This window comes from Tympanuchus pallidicinctus, unplaced genomic scaffold (genome assembly GCF_026119805.1).
Source record: "Tympanuchus pallidicinctus isolate F22 unplaced genomic scaffold, pur_lepc_1.0 scaffold16, whole genome shotgun sequence".
In the NCBI taxonomy this organism is placed as follows: domain Eukaryota; kingdom Metazoa; phylum Chordata; class Aves; order Galliformes; family Phasianidae; genus Tympanuchus; species Tympanuchus pallidicinctus.
Window position 1 is genome coordinate 24,807,894 of NW_026294679.1, and position 22,774 is coordinate 24,830,667.

General features: G+C 36.3%; 1 protein-coding gene across 7 annotated transcripts in view; it reads left to right on the forward strand.

Moving 5' to 3' along the window:
- HERC4 (HECT and RLD domain containing E3 ubiquitin protein ligase 4) overlaps positions 1 to 22,774 on the forward strand; it is a 38,685-nt gene that overhangs the window by 14,362 nt on the left and 1,549 nt on the right. For 6 of the 7 annotated variants that reach the window (XM_052678000.1, XM_052677995.1, XM_052677997.1 and 3 more), the window contains 20 exons: positions 800 to 1,021; positions 2,403 to 2,494; positions 4,914 to 5,044; positions 6,083 to 6,243; positions 6,636 to 6,712; positions 8,894 to 9,018; positions 9,540 to 9,599; positions 10,116 to 10,227; positions 10,566 to 10,755; positions 11,370 to 11,542; positions 12,898 to 13,014; positions 15,201 to 15,224; positions 15,708 to 15,806; positions 16,515 to 16,682; positions 16,806 to 16,949; positions 17,730 to 17,896; positions 18,667 to 18,733; positions 18,974 to 19,056; positions 21,195 to 21,378; positions 21,977 to 22,079. In XM_052678000.1, the coding sequence (XP_052533960.1) occupies positions 800 to 1,021; positions 2,403 to 2,494; positions 4,914 to 5,044; positions 6,083 to 6,243; positions 6,636 to 6,712; positions 8,894 to 9,018; positions 9,540 to 9,599; positions 10,116 to 10,227; positions 10,566 to 10,755; positions 11,370 to 11,542; positions 12,898 to 13,014; positions 15,201 to 15,224; positions 15,708 to 15,806; positions 16,515 to 16,682; positions 16,806 to 16,949; positions 17,730 to 17,896; positions 18,667 to 18,733; positions 18,974 to 19,056; positions 21,195 to 21,378; positions 21,977 to 22,079 (2,499 nt within the window). The remainder of the gene's footprint in view (positions 1 to 799; positions 1,022 to 2,402; positions 2,495 to 4,913; positions 5,045 to 6,082; positions 6,244 to 6,635; positions 6,713 to 8,893; positions 9,019 to 9,539; positions 9,600 to 10,115; positions 10,228 to 10,565; positions 10,756 to 11,369; positions 11,543 to 12,897; positions 13,015 to 15,200; positions 15,225 to 15,707; positions 15,807 to 16,514; positions 16,683 to 16,805; positions 16,950 to 17,729; positions 17,897 to 18,666; positions 18,734 to 18,973; positions 19,057 to 21,194; positions 21,379 to 21,976; positions 22,080 to 22,774) is intronic. The other variant, XM_052678002.1, reaches the window with a different exon arrangement.

Consider the following 22,774-nt stretch of genomic DNA (forward strand, 5'->3'; position numbering starts at 1 on the left):
ATTTTAAATTAGACATATATATATGTGTGTATAAAATAAATACAGCATAAACAAAATGGCCTGCATTTCAAGAGATAGACCTGAATGTTTGGTATCTTGATGAACACTTTTTGAAAAAATGGAGATAGAAGGGACATAGCTAATGTTACTGTTTGAAAATCAGCCTGTTAGCTAAGATGTAGCATATCTTTGCTATTAGGTGTTCATCCTAATGATAATGAACACTGGTTGTTCATTAAATTATTTTCTTTTGGGGATAATGAATTCATAAATAGCTCTCTGACTTGTGTTTCGTGAAAATAAAATTATGTTTTTAACGTTTTAAGGCATCAAATTACTTTATTCTTCATCAGTTATATATTTAATACAATGTTTTAAAATATTTGCATGTGAAAAAGAAGTCTGCTACTGCATGAAAGCTTAAGTGAGGCTTGTGATTGGAAATAGGAAGCCTTTGCATGTTTGGCATGCAGCTTTGGCAAGTTCTCTGCATTAGAGTGTGTGTGGTGATGGAGCTCTCCATGGAGGAGCGTCTTGGTTCCTGATAACTGAGCACCGTTTATCTGTCACTGCTGCAACTGGAATGTTGAGAAAAGCACTGAGGGTTGGAAACGTTGTTTAAATATTTGGGTTGAACAAGAGAACGCTTTGCTTCAAAAGTGTTCAGTGATTTGCGTGCATTTTCAAAGTGAAAAATAGTTGAAAGTAAGTGTCTGACTTAGCTTTTACTTTTTTTTGAAGTAAATAAATCTTATATAATTAAGTTATATTGACTGTATTTCTTTTCTTATTTGAACAGGAAGTGAAGTGTTTTCCTGGGGACAAAATAAATATGGCCAGCTGGGCTTAGGTTACGAGTATAAAAAACAAAACTCCCCACATGTGATTAAATCTCTGCTGGGAATCCCTTTTGCACAGATTGCAGCAGGAGGAGCTCACAGTTTTGTATTAACTCTTTCTGGAGCCATCTTTGGATGGGGACGCAACAAATTTGGACAGCTGGGTCTTAATGATGATAATGGTGAGTAGTCATTGCAAAGCATCATGCTTAAAGTCCTGGTTTGTGAATATGAAGCTATCAGTATTCCTAAAATAGTAGTGGACAAAACAAACCTTTGTTGAGTGCATTTGATGGTGCCAGTGTTGTGCAAGATTACATAAGGAGGACAGAGTTAGGCTTTTTTTTTTTTTTTCCTTGCTCCAATGGCTATTTTGTAGTGAAAATTCTGGCAGCATTATGTTGAAATTCCAGTCTGCTTGGCTTGTGTTCTCTTCCTGTGAGATTTTTCTTTGTGACTTAGGCTTTCAGAGTGGCTTTCTGTGTACCAGCTATTAGATGTCTTCATTGTTTATTACCATTATGTGGATATTGTCCTTTCTCAGGCCACTTGTGGTGAACAGTTTGTGATTTTTCAGCTAACCGTTTGCAGAATTTCCTCTATTAGGGTGCTGATACTCATTAACAACTTCAAAAAGCAGTTCGTTAGACAAAAATTGGATTCTCTTGCAGTTCTGTTACTCTATATATACAGTACCAAGGCGCAGGAGTATATGCTGTCAGGTTCCCTCAGTATACAGTTAGCTACAGAATCTGTAGCTAGTTCAGTGATTTGATGTTCTCTCACTGGTCCATTGTTCCCAACACCCTCTAAAATCAGAAAAATAGATTGTAATTAAGAAACACATTTGAATTCATGCTTTAAATGTGGCCATATTTATGTAATAACAGATTTACGCAGACTTTCTGTAATTTTCTGGTGAAGTCATTTTTTTGTGGGAAAGTTGGGTTTCTTCTACACAAAATTAACTGCTTTTTTTGCTTATGTTTAGATAGGGTCTTTTTCCGGACATCTTTGTGTATCTGACAGCTTTATAGATGCTAGTATTAACATTCAGAAACATTACTTTGTGCAGCTCGATGACTTAAGTTGCTCTATTGCCACCTTGGAAAGTAGTTAGTTATACCTGCTGACTACTCCATGTTCCATGCTATTAGTCATTTAATAGACTTGACCTATAAGAGATTGATACATAATGGAATGCTGTAAAATAGTGAAGCACATAAACTACTCAAAACATGTCATCTCTTTTCTGTTGTCCTGGTCAATGGCAGGCATGATGCGCTGCTCTGTATTTCATTATTTGCATGTTAACATATGGTCAATCATGTGAAAATGAGGATATTTGCTACAAAATAACTCAATATAGTAATTCTGTTTTTTTTTTCTGTAGTGGTGTTACCACCTCAAAGATGTATAGGTTCAGCCACAGCAATTGTATCTTGTTAACAAATCTAAAACACTTCTTTGTTTGAAACAGAGTAAGAATGAATGGGTGAAATTATTTGTCTTTTGATTTTTGTTTTCATAATAAACAATCCATTGCTGTATTAAACCTCTCAGACAGGTATGTTCCTACCCTGCTGAAGTCACTGAGAACTCAGAAGGTTGTTCATATATGTTGTGGAGAGGATCATACTGCTGCCCTTACAAAGGTACAACTCTTAAAAATGCTTATGCTTTCATTTTCAATATTTTAAAGAGAAAATGCTACCTGACTAGGAAATAACAAAACTTCTTCAGTGTTAATTGGATGAAAGCAAGGAAGCACTGGAAGAATGGTTAAATAATTGGGGAAAAAACGCAAAAAATCTGTAGTTTTAAAATCTTGTCAGACACGGTAAAGGTGAGCATACAAAATAGAGTATTTCTGATAAGGCAGTGTGTGTTGCATTATTAAAATTGTGCAGGTATTTACATTAGTGTATGCTAAAGAGATTAGTTGCTTTTGAAATGTAACACCTCCAGCATTATTGCTTTTATCGCCAGTCAGATCAGGTTAATATTGAATTGAAGCTCTGTGCCCAGGGGGTTGACAGTATGTGGTTTTTTAAAGAGTTGTCATATTGAATTGCATTTTTCTACTTAAGTACTTAAGAAATTGGAAATGTACCTAATCCTCTAGAAAGCATTTCAATGTGAGGGTCTATGTAAAATCTGCCATTGATTTCAAGGCCAGTGTGGAGGGTGGTGATGAGGGAGGGCTGGGGGTAAAAAAAACAAAACAAAACAAAACAAAAAAAACCCATAAAAATATTCTGTTCATGCAGAGATGTAGGAATCAAAAGTGAGAGCTTAGATGTACCAAGCTGCTGTGTGCATCACTGGGCTAAACACATAATTTGGAGTCTCATGTTTGTTTGAGGTGTGGGAACTTTAAGGAGAAACATGAAAAGTAATGCTGGAGCTTTGTTTCATCTTAGTGTTGGGCAGTGCATTTCAAGCATCAAGTGATATGTAGTCTTACTTTGTGGTAGGTAAAGTAGTACGTGTATATCTTTTTCTAAGTGCTTGACTCCCGTGCCTTTCTGTCTGTGTTCTGATACTTGAGTTCAATTTCAGCATTTAGGTAAAATGTACCGATTTATAAACGGAATATTTTGGACTTGCATTAGTAGAAAATTCTGACTGATGAAGATTTGGACAAGTGACAAAGCATTTATTTTCTGAGTCTGTATTCAGGATGTTGTAAGAGGTGTTGGAATTTTTGAATTAACGGTTTAAAATGTCTTATTTTTGAAGGAGAAGATCAGTATTTACTTTTGGAGAATGTATGTGTGTGTTTCAATTTTTGCACTGCAACAAATGAAGTTTTGAAGAATATGGTCTGCTTAAGTGTGGCCATATCTTATATACTTTACATAAGCTCATATTTCTGAAGTGAAGGGAAAAATAAACTGTTGACAAAGAATTTGTGTTATAAAATATTCTCTTCTTCTGACTGGAAAAGATGTGGCAACTTTGCATTTCTAAAATTGATATTTATGTATCGTACAAGGCAATGGAAATAGGGAATGTAAAGAAAACAGCAATTTATAACTTGCATCATAACTTTTTTTCCCCTTTTTTATGTACAGAAGTTTACTTCAGGCTTGTTTTAAAGCTGATAGACTCAAAATATTGGATTTACTGTAAATTCTACAGGTTTGTTACCTGTATGAATCCATTTCCCTTTGCATGACAGGCCTTGAAGAGCCAGGGGTCTTGACTTTTGTAGATGGTACTGTGTATGTGTGTGACCTTTTCTCAAGCCCTTTTGAAATACAGAAAAACCTGTCACTATTTGTTATTCTGATTCAGTTAATGAACCTGTTGGTTTTTCTTAGCGGACGCTGCCATTTTAATGATGATTTCCAGCAGAGGTCCAATCTGTTGCAGAGTAAGAAACAGCTTTACAATTTCAAAGCATGTCAAAATGGAAAGTTTTAAAGTTGTTGTAAGGTAAGTTGTATAACTTTAGAAAATGTTTCTGATTTAATATTCATATATTTAAGTTTTTGGTTAATTTTGTGATAAATTAATCAAAAACACTTCTAAAAATTGACTTGCCTTACAACAGCATTGAAAATTTCTGTTTTGTCTTTTCAAATAATGAAGTTAACTGTCTCAGTCATACTGCTCACTCTGCATTGTCTTTCTGAGGAGGGCAGCTTCCTATTTAATCATTGTTTTAAAAATTTCATTCAGTGTTTAAAATCCAGACTACGCTTTTTGGTAGTATGAGTTTATATTGCCATCATAGTCATTATGAAATCTGGAAAGGAGGAAAGGATGAGAGTTAGTGCCTGCAGTAACACAAGTTAATGCCAGAACTGCTGCATACTAATGTGAAATTACAAGGCTGAGATTTAACACAAATAAGGTAATAGCTGTGATAGCAATGCTGCATTTTCATGATAGTAATAACTTTGTGATCTTTCTGTGACTCAGGGACCTCTTGTGCAAATCTATTTTCTGTCCTTTCCCCACAGTTCCAAAATTATCAGACAAGGTGATTTATTAAACTCCTTTTTCTTACAATTTTCTTGTTCCAAGACATATTATTATTTTAATCCACGTAATTTATTTGTTTAGGAAGGTGGGGTTTTTACGTTTGGAGCTGGAGGCTATGGTCAGTTGGGACACAACTCTACCAGCCACGAGATAAACCCTAGGAAAGTTTTTGAACTGATGGGAAGTCTTGTCACACAGATAACTTGTGGCAGGTAAGGTCTGTTTTGCACAAGCACTGTGAATCTTATAAACACTCGTTTTGTGGAATACTTTGTGCAAATTCTAATGCAGGATGTTTTTTTTCTTTAACCTTTCTTTTGTGGAAGATAGTCTCTAGTGAAAGATAGATGCTGCAGAGAGATTTTTAAAACATTCACTAGAACCAGTATGAAAGTCTCATTATTTGTGAACTCTCATTATCTGAATTGAAAATGTTAATAATCATGTGCTTGCTTATTGCTGTCATTCAATTATTCCCTGTTAAAGAGGGTGTCTGGGGAGGTACGTGCTCTTTGGTGAGGATAAGCATAAGATTTGGGAACATAGCTCATGATGCGAATGATCCATAAAACTGAATTACCCTTCAATTCATAATGCTTTCTGTGGTATTCATATTATGATAGCACTCAAGAAATGGGAAAAATTGTCAACACAGATGAAAATGTCCTTGTCCAAAACACTTAATTCTAGCAATTCTTGATGAGATGAGCATATTTTGTTATTTGGATTTAAAAAAAAAAAGTGTATTATGCAATCCTTTCCTCATAACAAATTGGACCTTTTTCATTTGGTCAACACGATACTGATTGTTCCTAAGTGCATAGGAGAGCAGGAAACTAGTGTTGGGATGAGGAACTGTACAATCATTGGATCATTCAAGGCTGTCTGGCCCAACTCCCCTGCAGTGAACTGGGACACCTACAGCTCCATCAGGAGCTCAGAGCCCCATCCAGCCAGGGGCAGGGTGGCATGCAGCCAATCTGGTACAAACTAAACATTTTTGAACATCCAGAGAGATGCTCAAAGGATCAGACTGTTTGCAGACTTCAAGGCAAAACCTGGCATCTCCATTATTCCTGGAACATTTCCAGAACACGTGTTGACAATGTTGTCAGTGATGGTGCATTGCCAATAGAAATGTGGAGTGTTCACAGGTCCTTTCAGATACTGTTTAACAAAATTGTTAGGTTGGCCTGAGCAAAACATGTTGTGATGCTGAGAGTTTTGCTACTGAATTCTGTTTCCCTTAGGCAGCACACTACTGCATTTGTTCCTTCGTCTGGAAGAATTTACTCTTTTGGACTTGGAGGTAACGGGCAGTTAGGTACAGGAACAACCAGTAATAGGAAGAGTCCCTTCACAGTAAAAGGAAACTGGCTTCCTTACAGTACTCAGTGCCTGATCCCTGCAGGTAAGCAACACCTTAAATATTTACTTTTTGGACTCATGTTCCTTAGTAAGTGTTTTGCAGATCTTGAGATCAGACTATAATTGTTTCCTTCCCTGCAGTTTGTTTTCACTGTGCTCTGTTCTCACTGCAGAAATGGACTTCAAGAGAAGTACTTGCAAAAATTGCTTAAATGTGGTATTGGGTTAGGTGCCTTGTTAGCACTAGAACATTAACTTACAGCTCTTATTGCTTACCTCTGTCAAAGATGGCTTTAATGGTTGCATTGTGAAGAACTACTGACACTGAGGTTATGTAACAAATGAACTGTTTCACAACTGAATGTATTTATTGCAGCATCTTGAGTATTTCTCAGATTCACTTTTTCAGTTGCCTTTGTTTTATTGTTATTGCAGACAGTGAGCAGTATTATTGCGTGAAAAGAATTTTCTCTGGTGGGGACCAAAGTTTTGCACACTACTTTTATCCACAGGTAACAAATTAAATATACTTTAGAATGAAAATATTTAAAACTCAGCTTCATTTTTTTTCTGATGCCCTTAAGGAGACTTTGATATTGAAGATGCAGAACTACATTGTGATATTTTATAGCGTGGAAGCACAAGACATTGCAGCAGTTTAGCAGTGAAGACTTGGATAAAGTTTGTGTGTTAGGTGTCAGTAAAGCATTTTGGCACAAGCTTTTTGCTGAGTGGTGAATGTGTGCCTTTCTCTCCTTTTAATGGAATCACAGAATAGTTGAGGCTGAAAGGGAACTCTGGGTTCCTCTGTTCTAACCCCCCTGCTCAAGCAGGGCCTGTCTGAGCAGGTTGCCTAGGGCCAGGTTAGGTGGCTTTAGAATATTTCCAAGGAGGAGACTGCATAACTTCTGAAGACAACCTGTTTCAGTGCTCAAAATCACCTTTTCCTTTCAGAAAGTAAAAGGTGAGTGAATACTTGAGCTCTTCCTCCCCACCCACCCTCAGTCCTGACTGCAGCTATGCTGTGTTCTGCTCTGTGATCAATATAGCATTCTACAGTGATGAGGAAACAAGTGGAGCTAAAAATGATAAATGGTGGCTGTCTGTATTGATAATTTTGTGCTAGTGTTAAAACAGTACCTTTCTTTAAGAGAATAAGAATTGATCTCTGTAAATTCTATTGTGTGTGTTGGAGGGGGGAATGGCAAGGTGGGAGTATGATGGAATGGAAGCACTATTAGACAATGGCTTGGGAAGAGAGATGTCTGGATTTGTATAGGGGATATTTCTGAATAGTAGCCTAGATTTAGATTTTAGACTAGGGTTTAATGAAGCAACATGAGTTGGAAATGTGGAGGGAAAACAAAACCAAACAGAAAAACAACTGATTAGGCAGTGAAGGGAAACAGTAAGTTTTTAGGAGAAAACATGTTTGTTTGTCAAGCAAAACTGAGTACAGGTCAGGCTTACAGTAACCTTTTATTCCTACAGCCTGTCATGATTGTGAAGAATTAAGTTGTTTTTCTCCCGTTTTCCAGTTCTGATTGAGTTTTGATAACTGTTACTGTGTGGGATAGAAGTTAGTTTAGCAGGTGTGGTAGAAAAGGCTCAAAACTTCTCTATTAAAATTATTTTCTCAAAAAAAGATTCTACTGTGCAAGTTTCATAATTGCTGAAGTAGATTCTGACTAATAGAGGTGGACTCTATGAATGCAGTTATTGTAGTGTACAAGAAGCATTAGCAATAGATGGAATTTGGTGCTGCAAAAACATCCCTTTTAGTACTTCTTAGTTTGTCAATTTGCACTGAATTCTTTCAAAGTTACTTGAGTACTGTACTGCTGGGACCTGTGTGCCCTTGCCAGCTAAGGGGTCTCAGCCAGGCCTGCTTGATCTTTTATTCAAGTTAATTTTTGGACAGGTCAGTTCCCTCAGTTGTTTCATTATGTGGCTAAATGATATTTCTGCTGGACAGGGAAACAGCAAGATCCTGGAGGATGGGATCAGGATACTGATTTTTGGCAACAGCTAGTCATCATTGCACCAAGTCAGCTGTGTTTGTCAGCCTGCATCCTCAAGGGAAATGTTTTTACTAGTTTTATTTTAGTTTTGGTGCTGTTTGCCCCCCCTTTCTGGACCAGTTCTCCTACTCAGAATGATTTTCTTGTTTGTTTCCCTTTTCTATTAGAAATCTCACTGTAGTTCATTCAGTATGAGCAGCACATCAGAATGCAAGTTCTGTAATGTTCAACAAAGAAACATGATTCATTCTCAGAAAGGAGTCTGGATGTGGGGTGGGAGGGCAGCTACCCAAAGTTTGAATGGATCCTCTTCTGTATGCTCATGGCCTGGCAGTGAACTAAGTGGATGATAGTAAGCAGATGTCTGCCATTCTTGCCTACAGCCTTTTTTTGTGTTAGTCTTTTAAGAGTGTTTGTATGTTTGCCATGAGATATCCTGTGGTGTGGATTAACACTTTAATCTGAGTAGTTTTAGTTTATGATAGTTTACTCTGTTTTCATGGCAAGTACAGAACTACTAGAATACAGTAATTTTATCCGTTAGCTTATTTCACAGTGATACTTCGGGTAAGTAAATGGTCGATCAGTGAAGAGGAAGAGAGCTTAACCACAGGACTGATTTCCTGGAAATCAGCTTTATGTGCCTGATTCTTTGTGTTCTTTGAACTTCAGAACATGGTGCCACCAGATGACTTCAGGTATCCTGACGTTTTGAAGCAGATCTGGACTGTGAATGAAACATTTATTCAAAGATTGCTGACTTTCCCATCTGGAAGGCTTCCTGTAGAGATAGCTAAGTAAGCTTTGTTGAGGAAAAAAGTTGTCTTTCATAATTTTATTTGATTTGGGTGTGAATGTGGGTTTGAACATACATAGCAAAGGTTTTTTTAATTACTGACTTTTATTCTGTGCAGAGTATTTGCTGTGCTTTTGTTGACATAAGGTAATTGAGCTCCTTTAGTCCATGTCTCACCTGGCACAACTTAGTCACCTAAGCTTAATGCAAGATTTAAATATTTAGTTGTGCATTGAAGAATGACAGTGTGTGTAAAGGAATTTGAGCATAATGCAAAGATTATTTTCATTACTTTTCAAGAGGAGCGTGCAAAGAAAAAAGAACTGGAACTTCTTGCTTTGTTTTTAGCATTATTTGAACGTTGTCTTTAAATGAAGATTTTATATGATGTTAAACGTCAGATTAAACTCAGATTTTATGTACAATGTAACTCTAGAGATTAAATACAGTTTTTAATAGAAAATGCTATTTTGTAGAAAAGAAAAAAAAGAAATGTAACTTCTTTCATATGAAAACTTTCAGTGAAATTGATGGTACGTTCTCCTCAGCTGGATGCCTGAATGGGAGCTTTTTGGCTTTGAGGTAAGTTTCAGCTTTTAAACAACTATTCCTGTGAACAGAAGACTTTGTGACCAACTTTCTAGTGTCTGTTGTTTCAACAATAACACCTTCACTCAATTTCTTTATCTTAATAGTACTCAGATGCTTTTGCTTTAACTTTCTAGCTCCTTTATTATGGATAGTTTATCAGCTGGCCCAAATGCAGAGTGTCTGCTAGCAGTTCTTAGAAGTGCATGCCACCTGGCTGCTGCCCTGTTAACCAGCAAAACTCATTACTTAGCAGCTGCAAGTCACATATGATTTTAAAGGAATATATTGCACAGCCTGCTCTAGATCTTGGTGTTTTTTTCCATGATTGCCTGGCAGTTAGAATGTTTTTTTTTATTGCTTTGAAGGTTGTATGATGGAAGTCTGATACTGTGATCAATAAAACTTAAGTTCCACAGTAAACAAAGCTAAAAAATCAAGGTGGAAAACTTGTAAGTGCTGAGAATACAGGATTCAGTCTTTTTCTGTATTTTTCTCTCCTTGCCGTAGCAATGACGATCATTACAAAACCAGCGTTAGATTCTCAGGGGTTGATATGAATGCTGCTAGACTACTATTTCACAAACTTATACAGCCTGACCACGCTCATATATCACAACAGGTTTGTGCTGCATATTTTCTTTATGTTTGGAAATATCTTTATACCTATCTAGAAATACTATTGTTATGCTTGCTTGGACACATTTAATTGTGTTCTTTACACGATAATATTTAAACCGCAGATACATAAAAACTGTTCTGTGTTGTGCCAGAAGGTAACACCAACATACTGTACGTCTGTATTTTAAAATCCAGAACCAAGACAGTAAATTAAATATTATAATGTAGCTCAAACTTAAACCCTTGATTGTTATTTTCTAGTTCACTTTTTATTTAGGTGAAATTTTGTTGAAATGTACAAATTTATTAAAGTAAACTGAATTTTATTATGCTCTGTAGGTGGCAGCTAGTTTGGAAAAGAATCTTATTCCAAAATTGAGCAGCTCCTTACCAGATGTTGAAGCTTTAAGGCTGTATCTCACTCTACCAGAGTGCCCGTTGATGAGTGATGCAAACAATTTCACAACATTAGCTATTCCATTTGGAACAGCAATTCTGAAATTAGAAAAAGCTCCTTTAAAAGTTCTTGGTAAGAAATTGAATTTTTTGTTTTTTTATTTTTATTTTTATTTTTTATTTATTTATTTATTTTTACTCTTAAAGGATACAGGAATAAAAACGTGTAGAAATTTAATCAGTGAAGGCATAGTCTCAACAACATCCTGGTTATTCCCAGTTCTGTTGAATTTTTCCATCAGGAAGCTAAGGGTTAAATTTGCATAACACTAAAGAAAACAGCTATCCTAACTTCTGCACGCAGAAGTTTGTTGAGCATCTCTTTTTGTTCTTCAGAGCTTCCCGATTTTAATAATGCTTGTTGTGTGCTCAGCTGCTAATAGCCCGTGCGTTGTTTTAAATCCCAGAATAGGGTGGGCAGAGAAGGTGTATGAGAAGGGCATGGAGTTATACACCAGAACCATTTTAAAGTTAGAAGACTGATGTTTCTCTAAATCTTGCTCTGTACAGAGCTGAATGTGTAATAAAACATCGGTACTATGTTGTTCTATCTCTGCTCACCTCTTCTTACAGTTTTCGGTAACTGATAAGTACATTTTCAAATAAGAAAGGTTCTTTTGATTTAAAGAAACAATGGGATGTTGTAGTGGAAAGTGCTATATTTGTATGTTCGTCATTTGTTGACAGAAAATTGGTGGTCTGTACTTGAACCTCCGTTGTTCCTCAAAATAGTGGAACTCTACAAGGATGTTGTGGTCCACCTCTTGAAGCTGTATAAGATTGGCATTCCTCCAGCTGAAAGAAGAATATTTACAAACTTTCTGCACACAGCTTTCAGAGTTCTAGAAATACTGCACAGGGTATGTTTATGTCAATTTAAACCGACTGCTTTATCTGTTTGTTTTTTGTCAACATTGTGTGCTGTGTAGTTGTTGAAAGTTAAATAACTAAACAGTTCTAAATATTTAAACTTGACATCTACAGAAGAATCTGTAGTTGTTTGTTTTGGACCTAAAAAATATTAGAATTCTGGATTCCAATCTGACATGGGGATGGAATTATCTATTTTCATGTGACTGACCAAAGCAATTGCTTCTGTGAGGGCATGTTGGAAAGAATTTTCTTTAGAAATGATAGTGAATAAGGTCAAAATTGGAAGGTAAGAGTACGTTGCGTTTTGAGGTAGGTTTGAACAGTTTTACCAGGGCACATATTTCTTCTCTGATGTGTTTACTCAGGGTGTTAGTATCTTAATTTAATACATGAAAATTAATGAATTTTTGAGCTTTGAACAAAAATAGCCCAAATGATTCAGAGTAACCTGACTAAACATCACAAGCCTGAGAAACTGTTGTGTGTAACTGCTGCTGAAGTTCCCCCTCCTCATCGCCTCTTCCAAATTCTTGGTTTTTTGAAGCCCAACTTTGATTAATATGTAGTAACAATGTAGAAATAGAGTTATGAACAGCTGGGCAGCAAGGTAGGTGTATGGACAAATTCTTAACGACTACCAGGTGTGGGCTAAAGGAAGAGGAAGAGAATGAAAAGAAAACATATCTAGGATATTTCATGAATTTACTATCTGTTTTTTATGGCTATTTCCTTTTTGGGGGGAAGGGGGGAGGCTTATTTGGGAGGATTGGGTTTCTTTGGTGGTTGTTTAAGAGAAGGAACTCATTATCCATTTATAAGGAAAAAATCGGTTTTGATAATTAATGGTGCTTACCTGTCATCCTGAAAAGCAAATTTAATGCATTTCCTGGGAAGGCTGGGGGTTAGAATTACGCTTTGTGTAAGGGTCTTTCTGTCTCTTGCTTTTTTGAGCTTAGTATTTTTTAATAGAAATTGTTCCTCACATCCCAGGTAACTGAAATAGTATTTATTAGTAAGACCGAAATTCTTGAATTGTAGCTCTTAAACTTGTGCACAAGCAAATGCTATTTCTGTGTGATCTCTTGATGTGTCGGAATTGCAGCACTGTTTTTTGCAGTATTTTACGCTTAGTTACTTTTCTTTGCTCCTTGGATGGAATTGTGAATAATCCATGTTTCCTTATCTTTGCTGCTGTTTTTGTTTGTTTGTAGGCATTGTTGTTTTTCTAGAACTTTTTTAGTGGCTGGGTATCTGTAGCTGGCATAACAAATGCTTGAAAAATAAAGAAGAGAGAATCCTTTTTAAAAAGATGATGCAAAGTGATAAACTTTAATTTCTTCAGGTAAATGAAAGAGGACAAGTTATCCAGTATGACAGATTTTATATTCATGAAATACAAGATTTGATAGATATCAGAAATGACTATGTCAACTGGGTCCAGCAGCAGGTATTTGGAATGGTAAGGCTTATTTTGCTTTAATTTTATCTTCCTTTTCCACCTGGTTTTGTCTTTTTATGGAAGCCTGTAGATTCTCTAAATATGGACGATTTGTTTTCATACAAGTATGGTGACAGACCCTGATAATGAATGACTCAACTTACGTCAGGTACTAGTTAAGGAAGTGTTAAATTGATACCCTGCAAGAAACACATCTTTCTTAGGACTGACAACGTTGAACATTTTAATGCATTAGCTAAAAGGTGACTCAAAAAGCTGTCTAGAAAGGTTTGCCGTATCAAAAAAGTTAGGGAAGTGATAACTCTTGGTAGGTCAGCATCTCAAGTAACCTGAGGTACTGTGTGAGCTACGTTTGGTCAGAATAATCAAGACTTAATGAAAGCTGAAAGTGTTCTGTAAAACTAAGTCAGGAAACAGAGTAGGGAGTTACAGGTAACAGACGAATATAATTTTCTGTTTACTGCTGTGTAATGATAAGAAGTGAAATAATTATTTCTTGGATCTGTAAATAGAAGAGTGGGAGTAAATGGGCAGAAACAATCACTTGGATAAGATATTGTCAAACAGTTCTTTGACTTCAGTTTTGAAAGAATGGAGAATGTTAATCAACTTGTTCCATCTACATTAATGTATTTCTTCTGCTGTGGTATGTAGAAGGTCCTGGAAAGGGGAGGCCTACTTTTGCTTTGTATTGGATGAATACAAAGCAAGTGATAGCTTGTCTACTAAGGAATATAAAACTGCAAAGTAAAATAGCAACAGCAGGAAAATTGTGGAGTGTAAGGAAATAAGTTGATATTGTAGCCATCGCAGAACTTTGTGTCAGCCAGGCTTTTCAGAAAAATAACTCGTGCTTGATGTAGACTAGTGTTGGTTTCTGATAGAGGTAATATATTAAATGAGATACAGAAGGTGTAGGTAAATATTGCAAGGTCTTGGAAGTAGAGGCAGATTGTATATTTGGAATAAGAGAAGAGTATGGTGGTGAAGGGTACAGAGAATTAGAAAGATGGCGACTTTCACAGCTATCTAAATAGATCTAAAGAAACTGGAATTGTATTTGTCATGATCAGAGAAAAGAATTCTGAGAAGCAGGAAAATGAGAGCTGGAAAATGGATTTATTTTCAAGTTTAAAGCTGCATTCGTCAGTCAAATCGCAAGATTTGAGCAGTATCTTTACAATAAGAAGCCCTACTTGCTATTGAACCACTAGTAATGAATCAGAATTTCTTTTGTCACTGTCATTTTTTTTATTGTTGTATCTTGAGACAAAGCTGTTTGCTCGGTTCCTTGAGTGAAGTGTGGAAAGAAAAGTAACAGACAAAAATGTAAGACTTCTTCAAGAACTTCAGAGGAAAAAAAAAATGCTATGCTTTCAACAAAAGAGAAATTGGGCAATGTTGAAGTTACTGAATAGCATCTTTAAAGGAGTTGAGGGAAAAAGTGTTTTAGGAATAAATACAGCAACAGGAGTAAGCATTGCATAAATCTTCCTGTGAGAAATGGACTGCTAAAAGTGTTTCCTTTAGGAATTAGGGATACGAGGGGAGCATGTTTTGCCGATATGATATTTTGGCCATCACTTTGTCTGTGCTGTAGGTGTCTACATGCTGCACTTCAGAGACTTGTGTATAATCACATTTCACATGTATTTATTTATCCACCAGGTGCATGACTTGGTTCCTTAGCAGAGTTACCTAACTAGTTCTGAATGTCTCTAACAGTGCTAGCAATGTCTATTGGCCTGTTTCAAATTGCAGAAGTCAGTTGATTTTCTTACATGCAGTAGTGTAGTTCTAAATAATTCTTGAAATTTAATGACCAATTTTTTTGTTATCTTTTAATTTTTACTCATTTAAAATGTTTTGAATTTAATGTGGCATGCTGTAATCACTTCAGAATGAAAATATATATGAAAGCAAATGTCATTGATTAATTTGTGGGAGTAATCATTTAAAAGGTTCTAATGCTCCCTTTTAAAAACATACAGGGTATTGAAAGGCATAGTCGTATTTGGTAGATTAATTAAAATGTTTAAAATGCTTATCAGTTTTTTCAGTAAACATTCTTTTTGGGGGGGAAGCTATAGCTAAATAGTTCTACATCAGAGATGAATAATGAATGCAGACACTAATGCTGCTTTTTCATCTTAATTATTGCTGCCTTTGTGCAAATGCTGTCATAGGATGTCAACCATGGATTAACTGAGGTAAGATGGGTTGCAATCTGGTTTCTTTTTGGAATGTAAGGAAATCAGAAACAGGAGTGCCAAGGATTGTAGGATGTGTTCCATTAGGAGTAAAGCCTTAACTTGTTAGGATTGTAAACTGAAAAGGTTTTTATGGGGCAGAAGTATGTAATTCTTTCTGTTGCAAATTCAGAGCAGAGTTTGAAAACAAAGAGTTGTTTGGTGATATCTACTGGCTGTAACAAAAGGAGTGAACTTAAAAGGAGTGGAATTAAAACGTGTAAAGTGGGGGTGGGTCTTTTCTTGGCTGAAATACTGAACTATTGAACACCTACTTAACTTTTTCTGAGATACTTCAGGTCCTCCGTTGACAATGAGTAAAGGTTTATTTCTCTTTTCAGTAAAAGAGATGTATTACATGAATATAAATGTAATTGCTTTTTTAACTGCTGTTGTGGGTTTTCTTCAGTAAACAGAATGATGACATGGTTCTTCTCATTCTAGTTAACAGACATGCCTGTTACCATTTGCACGTACCCATTTGTTTTTGATGCCCAGGCAAAGACAACTCTTCTGCAAACAGATGCAGTCATGCAGATGCAGGTATGAGTCAGTTTTTAAAGATGTAATTTGTTTTGGGTTTAGTTGGAGGCTTTGGAGAGTTGGTGTCCCTTTTTTCTTCTTTGTTTGCATTTGTCCCCCACTCTGCCAACTCGATCCTCTTCACGAAAGTAAGGGATCTGTTGTTTTCCTCTAAGTATGTATATGACTGAAGCTGGTAGGAATCTCACTGACATAAAATTAATAATTATGTAAACATCCATTGAACTGCTTCCCCTTTCATTAACTGGATGTATTCTTTCACATGTTCACCCATAGTAATAAGGTACAAACAAAACCGAGCAAAAATTAAAATAACTTTTTAAAAGCTCTTTCATGCCAGATTTATATTAAACATCTTAGGCTTCGTTTGCCTGTTAAATGAAATGCATTTTTTGTTTTACTGGAAGGAGGGAGGTGCTATATATTTTTTCCTATTTGCTTCCTTTTCTTGTCCAAAATATTTTACCTGGAATGTCAGAAGCTGTATTCTGTGTCATTCCTAAGTGTATTAGTGTTGATGAGACTAATAAGTCAAGGGAAAATATTGTCTGAGGTTAAAGAAATAGGAAGAAAGCCCTCATAATAGGTAATCACACTGATGTCTTCTGAACTCTTTCAGATGAGAGTGATGGATGTTTAGTGTTTATAGGAATCTTGTGCTACCTACTGACAGTTACATTGTACTTTTTTTTTTTTTCTCCCTCCCAGATGGCTGTTGATCAAGCTCACAGGCAGAATTTGTCTTCTCTTTTTCTGCCAGTATTTGAATCTGTTAACCCATGCCTGATATTAATGGTGAGGAGAGACAATATTGTAGGAGATGCTGTGGAAGTCCTAAGGAAAACAAAGAGTGTAGACTACAAGAAGCCATTGAAGGTACTGCCAGTACATACTGATCTGAGTGTCTTTCACTGACGTGCTAGTAATTAAGAATATATTTTGGACAAACATTGTTTCATGTTCCATTTTTAATTCTGTGCTCATTGAAATGTGTTTCAGGTTATTTTTGTTGGGGAAGAAGCTGTTGATGTTGGAGGTGTTCGCAAAGAATTTTTTCTGCTCATAATGAGGGAGTTGCTAGATCCCAAATATGGAATGTTCAGGTATTACGAAGAGTCCAGGCTGATCTGGTTCTCTGATAAGGTAGGGTGCGATCAACAGTCATTAATTTTCTTTCATTTTAAGTATTTTGTTAATTATGTATGGACATAGGAATTTGTGGTAGTTTTATTTTGAGAGGAGAAGCTGAAGGAAGAAATCTTGAAAAAGTGTAATTTTTGCCATTGCTAGATCAAAGCATTCCTTTCTTTTCTTTTTTTTTTTTTTTCCAACCTGATTCCTTGCTTTACTCCTCACCATTTGTCTGTGGTTGAGGTGACTTTGGTGGGAAGATGTACCAGCTGACTCCAAAAGCAGAATCAGAATGATGAGAAAATTGATGCGGCATGTCAAACCTTCCTTTTCTGCGTTCATTCACATTAATGGGCCTGCTTTTTGGTAGTCACCTGTTTGTACTTGCTAGGAAGTCTTAATTGTTGACTTTTTAGTCCTCTTTCAGAGGATCATGCTAACTAACTCCAGTTAGCGCTCGCTTATGTCACTTATATCTGGATATTAATGTTTTCACAGTTGTGTTCCAAGCATTAACTGTTTAGTCCAAGGAAGTTAACAGTAAGCTCCTCACCTCTCCTTCCCCATTAATTTACATTAAAATGTATTTAAGGACTGAGTACTGTCATAGTAAGTCACCAACAAAAATGGAATCTTTAGATGGTAGCTTCAGCAGCACGCGTCACTTAGAATACAAAGCATGTTGCATCTCGGTTGTTTTTTTTTTTTTTTTTAATATCCATACCTCTTTTCTGGACTATAAATGATTAAAATAACTTGTTTTAAAATATTTTGTCTGTTTTCTGTTCTTAGACCTTTGAAGACAGTGACTTGTTTCATTTGATTGGTGTTGTCTGTGGGCTAGCAATATATAATTTTACTATTGTAGACCTTCACTTCCCTTTGGCTTTGTATAAAAAGCTGTTGAATAAGAAGCCATCCCTGGACGATTTAAAAGAGTTGATGCCAGATGTTGGCAGGTAAGCAAGAAAAAAATGAGTGAGATTAGGAATTAGTTTTGAGTTCAACACTTTCCTTTGAAGGTTTAAAGAAAGTGCATGCTATTCACACAGGATAAACATCTTAGAGTAACTTGTAGCTATCAAGCCATTTCAGATGTGTGCTATTGTTAAGCAGCTGCTTCTCTAAGAGTTTGGTTTTGATATTCATCTCTCCTGTGCTGTATTGTCCTACAAGAATCTTTGGAAGTTGAAAGTTTTGAGATTCTGCTATTAATTTTATAAAATAAGTGTGAACATAATTTTAGTTGTGTATATTTTGCCTAGTCTGAGGAGGAGACATTTTCACTTATTTCAGAGGCAAGTGCATGCTAAATAACTGCACTTGAACAGGTAGGGTTTTCAGATGGTGTGGTGTAGTTGGTGTTAGATTGCTTCAGTGTTGTGAATGCAAAAGGTTTTCATAGATCTAGGAGGAATTGAACGTAATAATGGGAAACACCATCAGTGATTAATTAAGACTTACACCTCTGTCTTGGAATTCCTTCCCTGCACTGAAGCTAGACACTGGGGTATGAGTCTTCTCTTAACTCCTGAGAGAATATAAAGAAACAACTGTACAAGTAATAGGAAAACCAAACCATTGTTTATTTAAAGCTTTGCATTCTATGCTTTTGAAAGCAATGTGATTTGCTTGAATTTCCTAGCGCTGCCCTGCAAGTCAGCATATAATAGTAGAACTTTTTTGTTCTCCTCTCACTGGTACAAGTACTTCATAATTTGTTTTTCAGGGGAATGCAGCAATTACTGGACTATCCAGAGGATGACATAGAAGAGGCATTTTGTCTTAATTTTACTGTAAGTTTCTCATTATGTTGGAAGCTTTGATTTGTTCTACTGGTAAAGCTTGTACTGTGTATTACAGCTTCATCTGATGGATTGTTTGAGCAGAAGCATTGGCTGCTGATGGTCATGAATTGTAGCATTCTGTGCTTAACATTCTAAGATCTGTCTGCCATTCACTATACTGTTAGCGAAGGAGTGGGAAGAAGTCCTCTACACAGAAAATAAAATTAATACTATTTTTGTTTTAAATAGATCACTGTGGAAAATTTTGGTACAACAGAAATTAAAGAACTTGTTCCTAATGGTGCTGACATTCCTGTAGTCAAACAAAATAGGTGAGTGTTATGGATCACAGTGTAGTTCAATGTTGCTGTCTGTTTTGGGAGCATAACTGGGCTGCTATAGAGATCCTTTGCCAAGTTGCTATGCTAGTGATGGGAGGCAAAGCTACTGCTGTTTTTCCAAGCTGTTTTAATGTGTATTATAAAGAACAGTAAATAACTGTTGTAGTTAGGGGCTTGACATCTAAGGTGGCTCAGTAAGCAATATCTTTTTCACTTTGGCCTCAGAAGTATTTTGAAATTCTTTGGTGCCCATATGAATACACTATCTTCACTTCAGAAGGCCAGAAATGGTTCTGCAGAAAGTTACTGAGTCACAGTGAAAACATCAACTTAGATGCTGTTACGTGACGACTCTTGGTATGTGAAATACCATTTCAGGGAAGTATTCGCTTTGTAGAACAGATACATTAGTCTGTTATTTTTAGTGTCGTTGTCTAATGAGTATGTGGGGTGTGGTTTTATCCTTCTTTCCTGAATTCTGTTAATTCTGTTTTATAAAAGCCGCTTCTCCCACCCTGTGTTCCCCTTCTGCTCTTGGAGGATAGATAGAATATTTCTGGTATTCTGTGGTACTAATATTTCTGCGGAATATTATCACTGTCCTGTCCCTTGTTGGTCATTCTCTTCATGTATTTTCATCAGTGTTTTAATCTTTGTGTCTTCTATGAGCTTTCACTTCTCCTTGAGTGAAGGGAGAAACAAATGGAAAGGGCATACTGTGTGAGAACAAAACATACCTAGGCTGTATGTCATAGGAAGGGAGAAAAAGAACCTTCGGGTATGTTTTGGGGCAGTGTTTTCTGAGTAGCTAAGTCCCTTGTAGATGAAAAGCAATGAGAGAAGATTGAAGGTATCACAAACTCTGTGCAGTGAGTGCTTTCATCCTCCTGACTCCTCATTACTGGGAGAGAAAGACATTGGTTCAGATCTCCAAGTGTAGTGGCAAGACTGAGCAGCTTCAACTGAAGGGAAAAGCAAACAAGCACAGTAAGCATCTATGATGCTTGCAGTCACTTCTAACACTGGTCAGCTTTTCTCTCTTTAATCTTTGGCTGATAGTTGAGGATTTATGGTGCTTCATCTTAAACATGATATTTTCTAAGTTCTGCAGGCGTGTTTTTTTCCTGTCACAAAGTGACAGTGAGATTAGAGTTGAAATATGAGAAAAGGTTTAGAGTGTCCATGGAATGTAATGCTATGGTTGTCTGAAGAAATCTTTTTTTCTCAGGGCCCAAATATTCTATGACTTTTTAAATTCAGTTTGAAAAATGCTATTGCAGAGTATAATTATGTTAATCAGTTTACTACTGTCAGTTTTCTGTCCACTGTTAATATTCCACAGTGTGCCTAAATTAGGGAAGATGTGTTCTACAACTTAATGGTGTATCTTCAAAATGCTTCAATCTTTCTTTAAAGGATTAGTGATGTTATTCCAATAAGTGGAGTCGCTGTGCCAATGCAGGAGCTAACAGCATTAACTAGGATCCTTTAATAAATAAATGAAATGATAATCAATATTGTATCAGGAGATTTTAACTACTAGCTTCTGTTGAAGATGGTGTTTGCAGTAAGAGGAGAGAACTCCTTGTACTGAAGCATGGATAAGACAGTGTGTTTCTCAGCATCCTAACTTCTTTTTCCTGATTCTTTTTTTTTTTTTTTTAGTGTGTAGGACTCAAATGTCTGCTTGAAATTTATTTTCATCTTCAGTGCACATATGGTAACGCTTTATAATAAAAACAGAGCAAAGCCAAAATACACAAATTTTGGCACTAAGTTGGCTTCAGAACACTATGTACAACTCCAAGCCTTTGAGTGTGTTGCCATTCAGTCCAGTTCACTGTGAGGCATGCAGTGATGTCTGAAATCAGTAACGAAAACATTCTTGGTTTTGTCTTGTACATTACAGGCTCCATGTTGGACAAAAATGTACATTTATGTGCTGTTTTCATTCAGGTCATCTTCTCTGTGGCTCTAACGTGGAGCACAGAACATAGTAGCCTAAGATCCTTTTTGCTCATCTTCCCATGAAGTTTTCTGTACTGAAATGGCTATTCTATGAAAATAGAAGAGTGACACATACTTTTGTTTTCCTCTCCTCTCAACGTAATTATTTTTTCTTTGTGCAGGCAAGATTTTGTAGATGCATATGTGGATTACATCTTCAATAAATCAGTAGCTTCCTTATTCAGTGCATTCCATGAAGGCTTCCACAAAGTATGTGGAGGTAAAGTTCTTCAGCTCTTCCAGCCCAGCGAGTTGCAATCAATGGTAATTGGGAACACAAATTATGATTGGAAAGAACTGGAGAAGGTAAAAACAAACAAACAACATAGTTGGCTCTTTGTTTCATATATATTTTTTTAAATTTCAAGGTGCAAGAGTAATCTCAAAGTATCATTTTAAGCTCTGTTTTCTCTGTTAGCATGTGGTATGTCGGGGCCAGCCTTTACTGGATAGACTGCATAACTGAGAATCTTCTCATTTTAAGTTGTCAGTGAACAAAGGCATTAAGATACTATTCATTTTCCTTTTTAAAGTTTTCTCACCTAATTTCTGAAGGAAATCAGAGTTGGGGGGATCAAAGAGGAAGAAAAATTGCACAGAACCTAAAGGCAGTCGTAAATTTAAGTTAGAAAGGGAAAAGTGAACAAAATGCATGCTACTGATATAAGTAGATACTCCTGCTTACTGAAACTCACTGAGAGCTATTGTTACAACTTCTCTGGTATTGAGACTGCTTTGAGATAGATCCGTTTGTCCATATATTTGAAGTCTGAAGAGCTGCAGAAATCTGATCCAAGGAAATGGTGGTGTGTCACTTTCAGTGCAGTATCCCTTGTCACAATTCTTTATGCTTTATTGTGGCATTATCGTACTGAGCAATAACTTAATTTCTTGCTCATTTTAGAATACGGAATACAAAGGAGAATACTGGGCAGACCATCCTACAATTAAAATATTCTGGGAGGTTTTTCATCAGTTGCCTTTGGAGAAGAAAAAACAGTTTTTGTGTAAGTATTCAACAGTACTTTGCAAAACCTTCTAACTGAACAGGATCACTGATTTCAGGTTCTGGCAATAAGAACAGTAACAGTGTGATTAACTCCATGTGGAGGGGAAAAATAATCAGAGTAGAAGCAATTGGTTATAAGCTTGTCTATGACTTTCCTGGAGCTGTCCTGAAAAGTTTTGGGTAATGGAGGTTTATAAGATGACATAGGCCAAAGCAGCATTTGAAATAAAATAATTGCCCAACAGTGTGAGCTACTGATGGCATCTGTCTGCTGATCACAATTTTTTCCCTGTGATTTGACATCAGGTTGACATTCTCTAGTTTTTTTCATTGTAAATAGGTGGAATAGCGAAGTTATAACTGATTCAGTACCTAAAGATACTGATGTGAGGGAAAGTACACAGGTTAAGACAAGGGAAACTTCTTGTGAATGAGCTGATGTTGAGAATCACTGTCATACTGAACGAACTAATCCAGGGTGCTCAGAAGTACACTAAAGGTACAGCTAATGAATTTTAAGTTACCAATTCTGATCTTGACTATCAAGGGCGCTGGTTTCGTATGTGAAAATGAAGTTTTCCTTTGTGTACAACATGTTAGGTTATGGTGGAGGCTTCACTTTGCAGGAAGGAGATCAGGCTAAGACATCTCTTGTTTTCAAGTTTATCTGAACGATTTCAGCGTGAAAAGCTA